Source organism: Triticum urartu, chromosome 4A (assembly GCF_056163025.1).
Source record: "Triticum urartu cultivar PI428250 chromosome 4A, HENAU_Tu73, whole genome shotgun sequence".
Taxonomy (NCBI): Eukaryota; Viridiplantae; Streptophyta; class Magnoliopsida; order Poales; family Poaceae; genus Triticum; species Triticum urartu.
This window is the reverse complement of record NC_141876.1, coordinates 162,560,509-162,574,544: the sequence shown is the minus strand read 5'-3', so window position 1 is coordinate 162,574,544 and position 14,036 is coordinate 162,560,509. Positions and strand designations below refer to the sequence as shown.

At 45.7% G+C, this 14,036-nt stretch overlaps 1 protein-coding gene and 1 pseudogene across 1 annotated transcript; both read right to left on the bottom strand.

The window, feature by feature from the left end:
* Positions 1-5,975: 5,975 nt before the first annotated feature.
* On the bottom strand, positions 5,976-7,036 carry LOC147975247 (uncharacterized). Its single transcript, XM_087520328.1, has 3 exons — positions 6,983-7,036; positions 6,348-6,839; positions 5,976-6,200 (listed from the first exon to the last, which is right to left on the bottom strand). Exons 1-3 carry the CDS (start codon positions 7,034-7,036, stop codon positions 5,976-5,978), a joined length of 771 nt encoding a protein of 256 aa, XP_087376454.1.
* A 3,091-nt stretch (positions 7,037-10,127) lies between these two features.
* Positions 10,128-12,377, bottom strand: LOC125553803 (putative fucosyltransferase 8 pseudogene; annotated as a pseudogene).
* Between the last annotated feature and the right edge of the window lie 1,659 nt (positions 12,378-14,036).

Below are 14,036 nucleotides of genomic sequence, written 5' to 3'. Positions count from 1 at the left end.
GATCTGGGGTGAATAAAAGAAAATAGAAAAAGAACAAAAAGAAACAAAAAGTTCATATTGATCTTATTGAGAGTAATGACTTCACATAGAAAGAGTATGATGATTAAAAGTTGTTGGGAGTTGGCAAACATAGGTTTGGTCATTGTTGCAATTAATAGGAAGTAATAAGGAAAGAGAGGTTTTCACATATAGGTATATTATCATTGACATCTTTTATGATTGGGAGCACTCATTAAAATATGACATGCTAAAGAGTTGATGTTGGAAAAGGAAGACAACGTAATGAGTTATGTCTTTCTTATATCCGAGATAAAGTATGTTGTCATGGATCCTCTAACTTGTTGAGCTTGCCTTTCCCCCTCATGATAGCCAAATTCTCAGCACCAAGTAGAAATACTACTTGTGCTTCCAAATACCCTTAAACCAGTTTTGCCATGAGAGTCCACCATATCTACCTATGGATTGAGTAAGATCCTTCAAGTAAGTTGTCATCGGTGCAAAGCAATAAAAGTTGCTCTAAATATGTATGATTGATTGGTGTGGGAGAAATAAGCTCTATACGATCTTGTGATGTGGAAGTAATAAAAGCAACGGACTGCATAATAAAGGTTCATATCACAAGGGGAAATATAAAGTGACGTTCTTTCGCATTGAGATTTTATGCATCAAACCAAAAAAGCGCATGGCAACCTCTGCTTCCCTCTGCGAAGGGCCTATCCTTTATTATTATCTTCTACCTTATGCAAGAGTCATGGTGATCTTCACCTTTTCTTTTTCATTTTATCCTTTGGCAAGCTCAGCATGTTGGAAAGAACATGATATATATATATATCTAATTGGATGTAGGGGAGCATGAACCATTATTGTTGACATTACCCTTGAGGTAAAAGGTTGTGGGGCAAAACTATAAGCCCCTATCTTTCTCTGTGTCTGATTAAAACTCCGTAACCACAAGTATTGCGTGAGTGTTAGCAATTATGGAGGACTAAATGGTAGTTGAGTATGTGGACTTGCTTTTTAGCTCTGACATAGACTCTTTCCGATGTTATGATAAATTACAATTGCTTCAATGACTGAGATTATAGTTTGTTGGAGCCCAATAAGGTTTATGATTTATACTTTTGGATTGTGAATAGATCATCACTTGAATATAAGTAATCATATGACAAAATCTATATATGTTGCTGTTATGAGAATAATCATGATGCCTTCATGTCTGTATTTTATTTTTATCGACGCCTCTACTTCTAAACATGAGGACATATTTATTGTTATTGGCTTTTCGCTTGAGGACAAGCGAGGTCTAAGCATGGGGGAGTTGATACGTCCATTTTGCATCATGCTTTTATATCGATATTTATCGCATTTTGGACTGTTATTTCACTTTATGTCACAATACTTATGGCTATTCTCTCTTATTTTACAAGGTTTACATAAGGAGGGAGAATGCCGGCAGCTGGAATTCTGGGCTGGAAAAGGAGCAAATATTAGAGACCTATTCTGCGCAACTCCAAAAGTCCTAAAACTTCACGGAACATCTTAAAATAAATAAAGAAAAATCCTCGCCAAATATGAAGGCCAGGGGCCCCACACCCTTCTCACGAGGGTGGGGGGCGCGCCCCCTACCTCGTGGGCCCCCTCGTGGCTCTCCGACTCCCATCTTCTCCTATATGAAGTCTTTCGATGAGAAAAAAAAGAGGAAGGAACTTTTCGGGACGAGACTCCGCCCCCACGAGGCGGAACCTTGGCGGATCCAATCTAGAGCTCCGGCAGAGCTGTTCTGCCGGGGAAACTTCCCTCCGAGAGGGGGAAATCATCACCATCGTCATCACCAACGCTCCTCTCATCGGGAGAGGGCAATCTCCATCAACATCTTCACCAGCACCATCTCATCTCCAAAGCCTAGTTCATCTCTTGTATCCAATTCTTGTCTCAAAGTCCGGGATTGGTGCTAGTAGGTTGCTAGTAGTGTTGATTACTCCTTGTAGTTGATGCTAGTTGGTTTATTTGGTGGAAGATCATATGTTCAGATCCTATATGCATATTATTACCCCTCTGATTATGAACATGAATATGCTTTGTGAGTAATTACGTTCATTCCTGAGGACAAGGGAGAAGTCTTGCTATGAGTAGTCATGTGAATTTGGTATTCGTTTGATATTTTGATAAGATGTATGTTGTCTAGTCTCTAGTGGTGTTATGTGAACATCGACTACATAACACTTCACCATTATTTGGGCCTAGAGGAAGGCATTGGGAAGTAATAAGTAGATTATGGGTTGCTAGAGTGACAGAAGCTTAAACCCTAGTTTATGCATTGCCTCGTAAGGGGCTGATTTGGATCCACATGTTTCATGCTATGGTTAGGTTTACCTTAATACTTTTGTTGTAGTTGCGGATGCTTGCAATAGAGGTTAATCGTAAGTGGGATGCTTGTTCAAGTAAGAACAGCACCCAAGCACCGGTCCACCTACATATCAAATTATCAAAGTATCGAACGCGAATCATATGAACGTGATGAAAACTAGCTTGACGATATTCCCATGTGTCCTCGGGAGCGCTTTTCCTATTATAAGAGTTTGTTCCGGCTTGTCCTTTGCTACAAAAGGATTGGGCCACCTTGCTGCACTTTAGTTACTTTTGTTACTTGTTGCTCATTACAATCTGTCTTATCACAAAACTATCTATTACCACTTGTTTCAGTACTTGCAGAGAATACCTTGCTGAAAACCGCTTATCATTTCCTTCTACTCCTCATTGGGTTCGACACTCTTACTTATCGAAAGGACTACGATAGATCCCCTATACTTGTGGGTCATCACTCTTACTTATCGAAAGGACTACGATTGATCCTTTATATACAGGGCAGGGGGCACCCTAGACACACAACAATTGATCAGTTGATCTTTTAGCCGTGTGCGGTGCCCCCCTCCACGATAGTCCACCTCGATAATACTGTAGCGGTGCTTAGGCGAAGCCGTGCGTCGGTAGAACATCATCATCGTCACCATGCCGTCGTGCTGACGAAACTCTCCCTCAACACTCGGCTGGATCGGAGTTCGAGGGACGTCATCGGGCTGAACATGTGCTGAACTCAGAGGTGCCGTGCGTTCGGTACTTGATCGGTTGGATCGTGAAGACGCACGACTACATTAACCGCGTTGTGCTAACGCTTCCGCTTTCGGTCTACGAGGGTATGTGGACAACACTCTCCCCTCTCGTTGCTATGCATCACCATGATCTTGCGTGTGCGTAGGATTTTTTTGAAATTACTACCTTCCCTAACAGATTGCTTGCGGGGGCTACGATGCCTAGGTGGAAGACCAGCTCGCGTAACGGTCACCTTAGCAACCTCTGGAGCACTAGAAGCTGGAGCTATTGTGCCAAGAGTCTCACCAGTGGATGGCATATCATTATGAACTGTCGCCTCAGCCCCTTCTTTCTTGGGCGCAGAAGTGCCACCACCCACACGATTGGAATCCGTGTCAGATGAGAAGGAATCTTCCTTTCTTAGGTTGATCGCGGGGGCATCCGCTTCAACACTTGCTGATCGGGTGGCATGGCTCACAGCAGCATCCTTCATTTCCAGCAGAGTGGGCAATATTTCAGCAGTCCTGGCAGATACTGACTCGTCACTCCCAGATGTACGGATGCCTGCTGTCATAGACTACACATCTGCAACCGACGGAGATGCTCGGCTGCTTGCATCAGAGCTAGTGGGAACAGTGGATGCTGCAGCAGCAGGTTTGTCCACTGGCGCCTCATGAACGTCCGAGTTGCCACCTGTCGACAACTTTGAGTGTATGCTTTCGAGTGGGTCTCTGGGGTTTTGCTTGGTCACGCGTGTGGTAGTCTTCTTCACCCTAAAAAACACGCGAACATTGTTAGATGAACAACTGATAATTGCAAATGTAGGTGGAATAAGAGTTGCCATGTGGCCTAGTTAGCAGTTGCCATGCAGAACAAGCAGGAGTTGCCATGGTACACATCCTAAAAAATGTAAGAAATGTGTGATGTGCCAGGACTGCCATTTCAAAACTAGGTGTGGATGAGTGCGCAAACAAAATGGAAAAGCTGGTAGTTGCCATATAGGTGGAATAAGAGTTGCCATCTTGACTAGTTAGCAGTTGCCATGCAAAACAAGCAGGAGTTGCCATGTAGTAAAAAGAAAATAGAGCATGGGAGAAACAACAGTTGCAATGTAGGACTGATGGCAGTAGCCCATGTGGCAAGCTGAACAGCTGCATTGAAAAGCAAAAATATAGCAATATGGCAATGGAAAAGAACAGGGATAACCTACTTCTTGACTGTCTTCCTCAAATCTGGCAACACGACAGGATCACCGGTGTTGGACGTCAACGTACGAGGAGATGACCTAGTGGAAGGCGTGTCACCAGCAATAGGGGCACCCTTGTTCAATTGAGCAGAAACACGGGTTGGCGTTGGTGCTTGTTTCTTCGTAACTGCTCGTCCACCAGCTGCCGCCTCGCTGCACATATAAGAAAGAGGCAAAAAAGGTTCCAAGTGTTAGACACGAAAATCATTGCCGTGCTTAGCAAAAACAAATGGAAAAGGGGGTCAGTCTGTTCGAAAGGAGAGACAAAACAAAATACTAAAATAGAATTCGAACCTCCTCCTAGAAGCTAAGGGATCAGTCCTAGGTCTCTTGACAGGAGACCCCTGCCCAGCATCCTATGGATCCCTCCCCCTCTTTGAGGGTGACACCCCCTTTGCCTCTCGCAGCTGTCTGTTCTTTGACTTTCTCCGGCGAGGGGACATCTGGTACACCCTTGCCCTTCTTACCACCTGCACGAACGTCGACATGTTCATCATCGTTGGTCTCATGTTGCACGTCCTCCATGTCATCATTGTCGTCCTTGTCGAGAGCAGCATCTCCATCTAGTTCATCTTGTGTGTCAGGAAGCTCCTGCGAGCTGTTGTAGTCGTACCGACCACGGCAACCAGTTGGCCGATGTGTCCGTTCTGCAACGAATGGAGTGAACTGCCTCGCAACCGCGTCACTGTCAGAGCCATTAAGGGACGTCCAACCCTCAACCAACTTCCCGAGAAAGCTGGTCATTCCGGATGCAAACTGCCCAATTAGATGCTCAACAGGTGCCCTCGCCTGTGGACGAAACAAGAAGCAACAGTAACCAACCGTATTAAAGTCACGTGCACAAGATCAAAATAAACCAAACACAACCATAGATATGTATCCTTGATTACCTCAACAAGACAAGACGGAGCTGAGTGCATGTCCATTCACTTTCCAATGTTTTGAGGCCCACCAAACACGCCGTAGTCTATAGCATGCTTGGCGATCAGCTGGAAAAAACCAAAAAAAACAGCTAGCATGTAAAGAGAGAAAACAATGAACACTAACTAACAGTTCATGTATTGAAAAATAAAATAAAAAAGAGGTAGAGGATAGAAGTTTCAAAATGGATGGCAGAGCTGCCATGTGGCGTAAAGACATGGATACCATGCGCAGACAGCCATGGCTAACAAGGTAGTCATCTCTTGTTAGCCACGGAAGGTTGCCATATGGGGATTTTTTTCATATGTTATGTAGCGTCAAAATTGAAAGAATGCAGTGCAAAGAAAGAACCCAGAACTAACCTGCAGTTTTCCGTATTTCGTATTAGTTATCTTGTCCGCAGCAAGCACCACCTTGACAGCATCGTAAGTCCATGCAGAAACAACAAACTTGTGTGGAGGCGGCGGACCTCCTATCCCAGTAAAGTCCAAAGTGGACAGATCAAGACGATCGACGTACATGAGCTGATGTACAACAATTTAAAAAGAAAAAAATATATCAGTTGCCATCATGGTATTTTGCAAAAAAAAGCTAACGTATGTTCCTTCAATCATCAAGTTGGAGGGCATGAAGAAGGAAAAGAGTTTCCATGTATTTCTGTTAGTTGCCATCTAAATGTGTTAGTTGCCATCTAGTTATGTTGGCAGTTGCCATCTAGTTATGTTGGCAGTTGCCATCGTGTTATGATGATAGTTGCCACAATGTCACCATCATGGTTGCCATGCATGCTCAAGGAGCTAGGAGTGTTTGCAAAAGAGTAGTACAAAAATACCATTAAATGGAGTCGACAACCCTTCTGATACATCTTGTTTGAGAATGCATCATGCAGGAAGTCCGCAATGAACTTACACCAATTCATGTTCTTCACTTCTTTCAGTTTTGCCTGAACGACACAAATTTCAGGACAAGAAGTTGCTGCACCAGAAATCAAATTGGAAAACATCAAAAAACTGGCAGTGACTAGCTTACAGATGACATAGGAGTCAAAAGATTGAAGGAAAAATAAAAGTAGTAGAGATAGAGCATTAACCAGGATGGGGAAGCATTTGTTGCTTGGGCGAATAGATGTGGTTGGCGCAAAAATAGCTGAGATCAGGTACATGAGTAGCTTCATCTTGAAAACCTCGCCATGGGTTGCCATGCCCTCCAGTGAAGTTGCCAGCACGGTCGTGTTCGGCATGGATGTCAACCCAGGAAACAAACGGGAAAACAATGTTTCCTCAATCTTATTATTGACCTCATACGGGACTTTGATCTCTCCACGAGGCACACCCAACGTGCAGAACACGGATTCCTCGTCTAACGACAGCCTTCCACGTCCCGGAATCACAAATTCCCTGGAGGCGGGCTCGTAAATCTCACCGAGCCAGTCGCATACAGGGTTCACTAAATTCTTGCACCGAACATCCATCAGAGCCTGCATCCCCATCTCAGCAGCAGCTCCCTTCTGGTTGTTGGTAAATCCCTCGGTCAATATAGTCAGGCGTTCCTGTGAAGCCCTATTGCGAATACGTTTCTTCTTCTGCAAAACAGAGAAATGATCATTTGTTGCCATGTTTCACCATCATGAAAATTTAGTCCCTATTAGACGATTGCAAACTCAACATGACATTGAAAAACATATGGGGGAAGGGGGGGTGGGGAGGGGGGGGGGTGGACAGTTACCTCATCGCCGTCTGTTGTCCGTCCAGTTGCGCGATTCTGCCGAGGTAACTCCATGAAATCATCATCATTGTCTTGATGATCACCGCGAGCCATTCTGCTATTGTAAGAACAAAGCAAAAATGTCAGGGTGAAAATGAAAGTATGAAGTAAGCAGTTGCCACCTAACAGAATGTATTTGCCACAAAGGCTTAATTGAAAGTGGCAAAAAGTACTAGGTTGACATATATTGTGGTAACATATAATGTGGTAACTCACACTCTGTCCTCATACAAAAAATGAGTTGTCATATATTCAAAGGCGAATGTACTAGGTTGAAATTGCCATGTTAAAATGCAAGGCAATTCAAAAAGCGTTGAAAACATCTGCTGAACAACCTATAATGTGAAAACTCACAAACTGACCTCATATTAAAAAATGAGTTGCCATGTAGTACTGCCAAATATGTTCAGATATCACAAGTCAGTATGGCAAACACAAAAAATGAGTGTATTGTACATAGAATTTGCCACATTATCCTGCCTATATCATGACAACAGCCTTAGTGTGTTAATAGAAATACTTGCCACATGGAAATCATACTGTGCGGCAACTGACACATTTGATTCAGGAAATTAGTTGCCATCTAGTGCACATAGTTGCTGAAACTGCCATGACTACCTATTTACTACACTTTATCAGGCCTACAGCATGGCAACAACCATAGTGTGTGCACACAAATAGTTGCCGCATGGAAAACATATCTGTGGAAACTGGCACAGTTGACCAGGGAATTAGTTGCCATCCAGTGCAGATAGTTACTGAAACTATCATGTCTACCTTCTTACTACACTTTGAAATACAACTACCTAGATCTAGGGTTCATTGGCAACTATCATAACCTGAACTTCGTCAACAAAAAACTTCCTGCACTGCTCGCAAAATAGCATTTCGAGACAGTACATAACTATGAACATCCACACCTCCTATGATTGTCCAACAATAAATGTGGCAACTAAACACATTGGCTTCATTAAAAATCTACAGTTCATAAGGCAATTTAACAAATGTTGAAGTTGCCATGTTAACGCAAAAGAAACTAGAAACAAAAAGGGGCACATACTACAATGCACAAACATATAATGTGGCGACTGACACCCTGTCTTGATCTAAAAATGAGTTGCCATATCTTCACAGGCAAGTGTGATAGGTTCAAATTGCCATGCTAAAAGTGCAGGACAATTCAAAAAGTGCATAAAAACATCCACCACACAGCATGTAATCTGGCAACACACACCCTGACCTCGTATTAAAAATGAGTTTCCATGTATGTTCATATATCACAAGTCAGAAGGCAAAACACAAATTCAGTCTACAATACAGTGAATGTACCCCATTATGCTGCCTACAGCATGGCAACAGCCATTGTGTGTTCACAAAATTAGTTGCCACATGGCAAGCATGTTTGTGGCAACTGACACGGTTGATCAAGAAATTAGTTGCCATACAGTGCGTACAGTTCCTGGAACTACTATGGCTGCCTTTGTAATTCACTTCGAAACACAACTACCTAGATCTAGGGTTCAATCCCAACTATCAAACCCTGAAATTAACCAACAAAATACTTCCTGCACCAATGGCAACATCATTTCAAGGCAATGCATGACTAACAACTACAAAAACGCCGGCTCAAATCGAACCGCAACACCCGGATGTGGTTGCGGACAGGGCGAGCCACATCGACATCACTGCCACCATGGCGGCGACGAACCTGCGCAATGCCATCCTAAACGGCAAAACACGGGACTCCACCGCCGACGGGAACGCCGGAGCACCGCGATTACGCCGTAATCACTATGAATCTCGAGCAGAGAAATCCACCGCAGAGGGGAGAGGGGAAAATGCAGGGAGGAATGTCAGCGCAGGGAGGAGCATTACCTTCAAGCTGCGGGCACTCCGGCGTAGACTCTGGTACGGCGAGCCCCACCGACGGCCGCGAATGCCGTTGACTCTTCCGCCTCCGCCTCCTACTCCTCCTATCGGCTTCTCCTCCAATCGAATGAACTGCTGCGGATGGTGGGTTGGGTGAGTGGAGAGATGGGGGGTGTAAATGGAACCGTGCACGATGGGGGTGTGAAGTAGAGATCCGTGCTAGACGGCAACCCCATTCGGGCGACGCGTGCGGGCGCAACCGCAGTCCCACCGCACGCCCCCGAGTGGCAACCGTTGACCGCGGAGAGGAAACCGGCGTGCGGGCGACCCCTCTTACACACCACACAATCCACTTGTTCTACGTGGCACACGGAATCAGCCAGATCGTATCAAGATTCGTGCAACAGCTACTGGACGGCGACGGATGCGTGTGCGCGAGTTGGCTAACGCCCACACATGTGGGTGTTATACTTTTCGATAATTTTATATCATGCAAGGATGTATATTTAAATGTTATTATTTACTAATAATCATTTTCATGTATAATATTTGTATCACACAAATATGCGAACATATTTTTTATTATTTATGTTTTATAAATAAATTTTAAAAAGGAATAGGTGTAGAATGGGCTGCACAATCTGCAGCCCGTAAAAGCTTCCCATGCTAACAGGTTAGTACATATAGCTTTCTTATCCAAATTAAACATGAGATCTTGTTGGCGTACTGGTTAGCCGTGTTGGTGGCTTGTTGTCGGACATGGTTTCGAGTCCAGGCGGCCTCACTCCTCATAGAGGTGAAAAAAATGCCGCTCCCACATCAATAGAGGCTTTTTCGTGAAAAAATATATTTCGAGGGTGTTTTCCAAAAAATTAGGCCACACACCCCTTCTCTTTGATGCAGTGGCTGACAGCGGGCCCCACGCGCCTAGTCAGCACCTATCCGTACATAAACGAGATAAACATCGTATTTGTACGTTAATGTCAAGTTTTTGCACCATTTCAATGTACACCACAACTTTTAGCATCAAAGTGACCGTTTACGCTAAGTTGTAGACCACCAGTGTAATTGATTCAAAAAAAAAACAAGGATGATGGTGGAGGTGAGGCCAAACTAAACTGATGAGGCGAGACTATCAAGCTTTACTTGTTTGATGTCAATTCATTGGCTGCCTACAGTAAAAATGCATCCAAAAATCTTAAAGTAATGCGAAATTATATATTTATAATTTCGGGGATACAACAAACTGGAGTAAGTTTTTAGCTCAATCGAAGAGCTTGAGACCAAGAGGCACGTCTTCGCAGTGGCGCAGGAAGGGCACACGCTTGACGGGGTCGTCCAGATGGCGCAGGCCCGCCCCCTGCTGGCACGTGAGCAATGACGGTTGCGGATGCATGCAGGGCTCCACAGACGGCGGCCTCACGCACGCCACGTCGGCCCTCATCTTGCTCCGGTTCACCGGCAGCAGCATCCACGGCGGAATCCCAGCCAGCCCCTGCGCGACATACCCGAACGTGGACCACCCCGTCGACACCATCGTCTCGCAGAAGCTCAGCAGGTAGATCTCCGCCAGGGCGCGCTCGTTGTGTGCCCGCGCGTCCGACTGCTGCTCCCCGTCGTGGCTCGGCTGGTGCACCGACACCACCACGTTGCCGTCCGCCGTCGCATTCGTGTAGTACATGGCGTGCAGCTTGTCATGGTACTCAGGCTTCAGGGAAAGCATCAGGACTGCGACGGCCTTCTTCTTCTTCTTCTTCGCCTCCGCCGTCGGTGGTTCGCTGGTGGCTAGTACCTGCGGCAAAAGATGATGCTCCCGCGCGCACCGGAGGATCTGTTCGAACATGATCTCGGGCGGCACCGGGAAGATCTGCTTGTTGCGCACATGCATGCCGACACGCTCGTCGGCACCGGCGAGGTACCCCTCAAAGAACCTGTCCACAATCCCCCACGCCCGGTTCCCCGGGCGAAGCAGGTACCTGCCAAGATGGTGGAACACCGCCCCTTTCGCCGGGAACATCCGGTCAAGCTCGCGGCGGTACATGGGCATCGTGAACAGCGCCACCGCAAAGTAGTTGTCGGACTTGACCACCAGCCAGTCGAACTTGTTGATCAAACGGTGGTCCTCGTCGCAGAACGTGTGGTTCTGGAGCCGGAGCTTTACGCTCTCGGTGAGAAGAAACACGGTCTCCAGGTGGAGGTAGACGTAAGCCGGCAGCACCTGTGCGCGAGCGTCGTCGCCGTAGCCGTAGCGGATGATGTTGTTATGGAGCATGTTGACGTAGCTCTCCTTGGAGTGGGAGGAGAAGGCGGCGGCGTCGAGCTTGTGGGGGAAATCGGCCGGCGGGAGCAGCCACGTGGTCCCGGGGAAGGGCTCGCAGAAGAGGCCCTGCATCTCCGGAGGCTCATGGACAAGGAGGACGCGGTCGGTGAGGAGCGCGTATAGGAAGGCGGAGACGAGGCTGAGCATCCGGTTGCCGAGGCCCTCGGTTGGGATCCACACCACGTACTTGCATGTATGATGACGATCGCCCGCGGCTGCGTGGTCTGCGTTGCGGGCGGCAGACCGGAGCCGCGAAACGGCCTCGCGGTAGAGCGCCGTGCGCGGGCCGCACCGACGGTGGTTGGCCTCGTATCGCCTCAGCCTCTCCACCAGGTAGGGGGGCACAGGGAACTGCGTGGGCTTCCAGCGCCTGGAGGCCTCGTGCCGGCTGAGGCACGCCGCCGAATTTTTGTCTTCCAAGTCGGGGGAGAGGAGCTGGTCGGGCGCCACCGCGTTGCCGCCAGGCCCGTCATCTGCTGCGTACGCCCATTGCTGCCACCAGATCAGAGGGTCGGCGGCTCCGAAGTGGGAGGCCAGCGCGAGCAGGTGCGTCAACGCGACCAGCAAGAAGATGATGACGATGGCGGCCGAACTGGCTGCATCCCGGCGTTTATTCTCTCTCGCCTCCGCCGATCGACCTCGCAGATCTCCTTCCATCTACTCGATCACAACTATCACATCTATATAAATCTAGTTAAATTTGCTGCCGAATGGAGGCGAGAGACATCATCCCTGCATACATATAGGGCAAAATTACTTGTCCGATAAGATTCGGAAGGGGGAAGTAATTATTTGCTTCCTATTCTGTCTAGGAACGTAACTGCTTTCCTCTCTTTTCTATCTTTGGATTTGGAATAGTCTGACCCTCCGAGTTATTATGCAAGATCGAGCTAATTACTACTCCAGCAATATACCCACCCTGTGCGAAAGCTGGAGCATTGACCGGGAGCACGCGGGTCCAGGTGCACGCGAATCATGTGCTGCCGATTTACACCAAGATTCGTGAAATGGGTTATGTGTACATACAGTTTGATTTCCGTTTCTGTGTGTAATGCGTTCTTACATCATGAAAATATATCTATTGGTTTGGGGTCTGATACTTGTTCGATGGGGTCGCTTAACAATGGGAAACATGATTGAGCATAAAGATATGTATAACGGATGAGGGAAAACGGTTCATTTTGCCATTGTTGTGTTGTTCTTCTTAGTTCATGTTTCTTCTTATCTTCCCGTCCCTCCAAAAAAACATTCATTTTTTAGTATCATTCCAGACGGAGAAAAGAAAGAGACCATCTTCTATCCTTAAAGATTGATGTGATGGCCTTCAAAAATATCAACACCCGCAACAATATATTTGGTGCAAATCTGTCGAAGAGGTTTATTTTTTTATCAGATTTGCTAAGTCACATCTAGATGTAATATAGTTATCTTACATCTAACTTCTTTTTTTTGAACCAAAGACCGTAGAACAATCGTTCTACGGTAATTTTCATTCAAAAGTTAAGCAACGTTATGTACAACAAAATAAAAGAAAAAATAATCAGGCCATCTAAACAATACCAGGTCTAGGAATGTCCATGATAAATTAAACTAGGTTATCTGTAATCCAGCCTCTGAAAGCCTCTCTGTGTTTCTCTTTGGTTCTCAGAATTATCAACTTAAGGTTATCTCTGAATAGCTTTCTCCATGCTTGAACTGATGGGTTCTGAGCTTTGAAAATTTTGGAGTTTCTCTGCATCCAAATGTGCCAGCAGCCCATGGTGATTACGCTCATTGCAAACTTCTTGGGTAAATGGTTTAACAACAAATATATCTCATCGAAAGCATTGATGCCTCTGACTTTGGAAGGAACAACTGAATCCCAACATTGCAGAGCAAAATGGCAGTCCCAGAGGAGATGAAGATTGGTTTCCTCACAAGAACAGTTGCAAAGTTCACAATTGTAGTTTGGCAGATGAAAATGCTTTCTAGAGAGGAGATTTCTGACATTTGCTCTGTCATGCAGAATCAACCAGAGAAAAATCTTATATCTTAGCATTGCAGCACTTTTCCAAATACTCTTAAAGAGAGGTGAGGCTACCTCTTTTCCTTGCAGATGGTGATACATTTTGATAGCAGAAAATTCCTCTTTATTCTTGTTCCAGGAGAAGCACCAAGTGTCCAGTGAATTGTCCAGTTGGGTAGTTTGCATGAGAGCAGTGATTTCTTGAAATTGCTGATGAGCCTGAATGGATAGCGGAGTAAAGAAATGTTCAGATATATCCTCCAACCCTTTGATTTTCTGGACTGAAATTTGCTCTTGTCTACTGAAAGAGAACAACTCCGGGAATCTGTCTTTCAGTATGCCCTGATTCTAGTTGTCAATCCAAAATCTAACAGTGTTTCCAGAGCCTAATTTAGGAACAGCTGCCTGTCTAAACTCAGGTACTAACTTGAGAATATTTTTCCACCAAAAAGATCCTTGTGGGTTAGTGCTAAGCATTCTGTCTGAATAATAAGCCTCCCATATTAGTTTGACCCAAGGAATATCCTGCTGATTGAGGAATTTGTGTATATATTTCATAAGCAAACATTTGTTGTGACTGGCAATATCCAGAATTCCAAGTCCTCCTCTTTCTTTGGGCTGACAAACTTTGTCCCATGCAATCAAAGCAGTGCCTCTGTCTTCCATTCCATATTTCCTTCAAAAGAAATGTTTGAGATATTTTTTAATCTGCTCTATGACACCATAAGGTCGTGCAAGTGTGCACATGAAGAAAATGGGTAGGCTGTAGAACACAGACTTGACCAGGACCAGCTTGTCCCCATATGACAAGAGAGAGGAAC

Bases quoted from the DNA above. Each gene is read 5' to 3' on its own strand.
- LOC147975247 (XM_087520328.1), bottom strand. From the start codon at position 7,036: ATGGAGTTACCTCGGCAGAATCGCGCAACTGGACGGACAACAGACGGC. The intron at 6,840-6,982 runs GTAACTGTCCAC...TCTGTTTTGCAG, and splicing joins GGACAACAGACGGCGATGAG to AAGAAGAAACGTATTCGCAA. The intron at 6,201-6,347 runs GTTAATGCTCTA...TGTGTCGTTCAG, and splicing joins ACAAATGCTTCCCCATCCTG to GCAAAACTGAAAGAAGTGAA.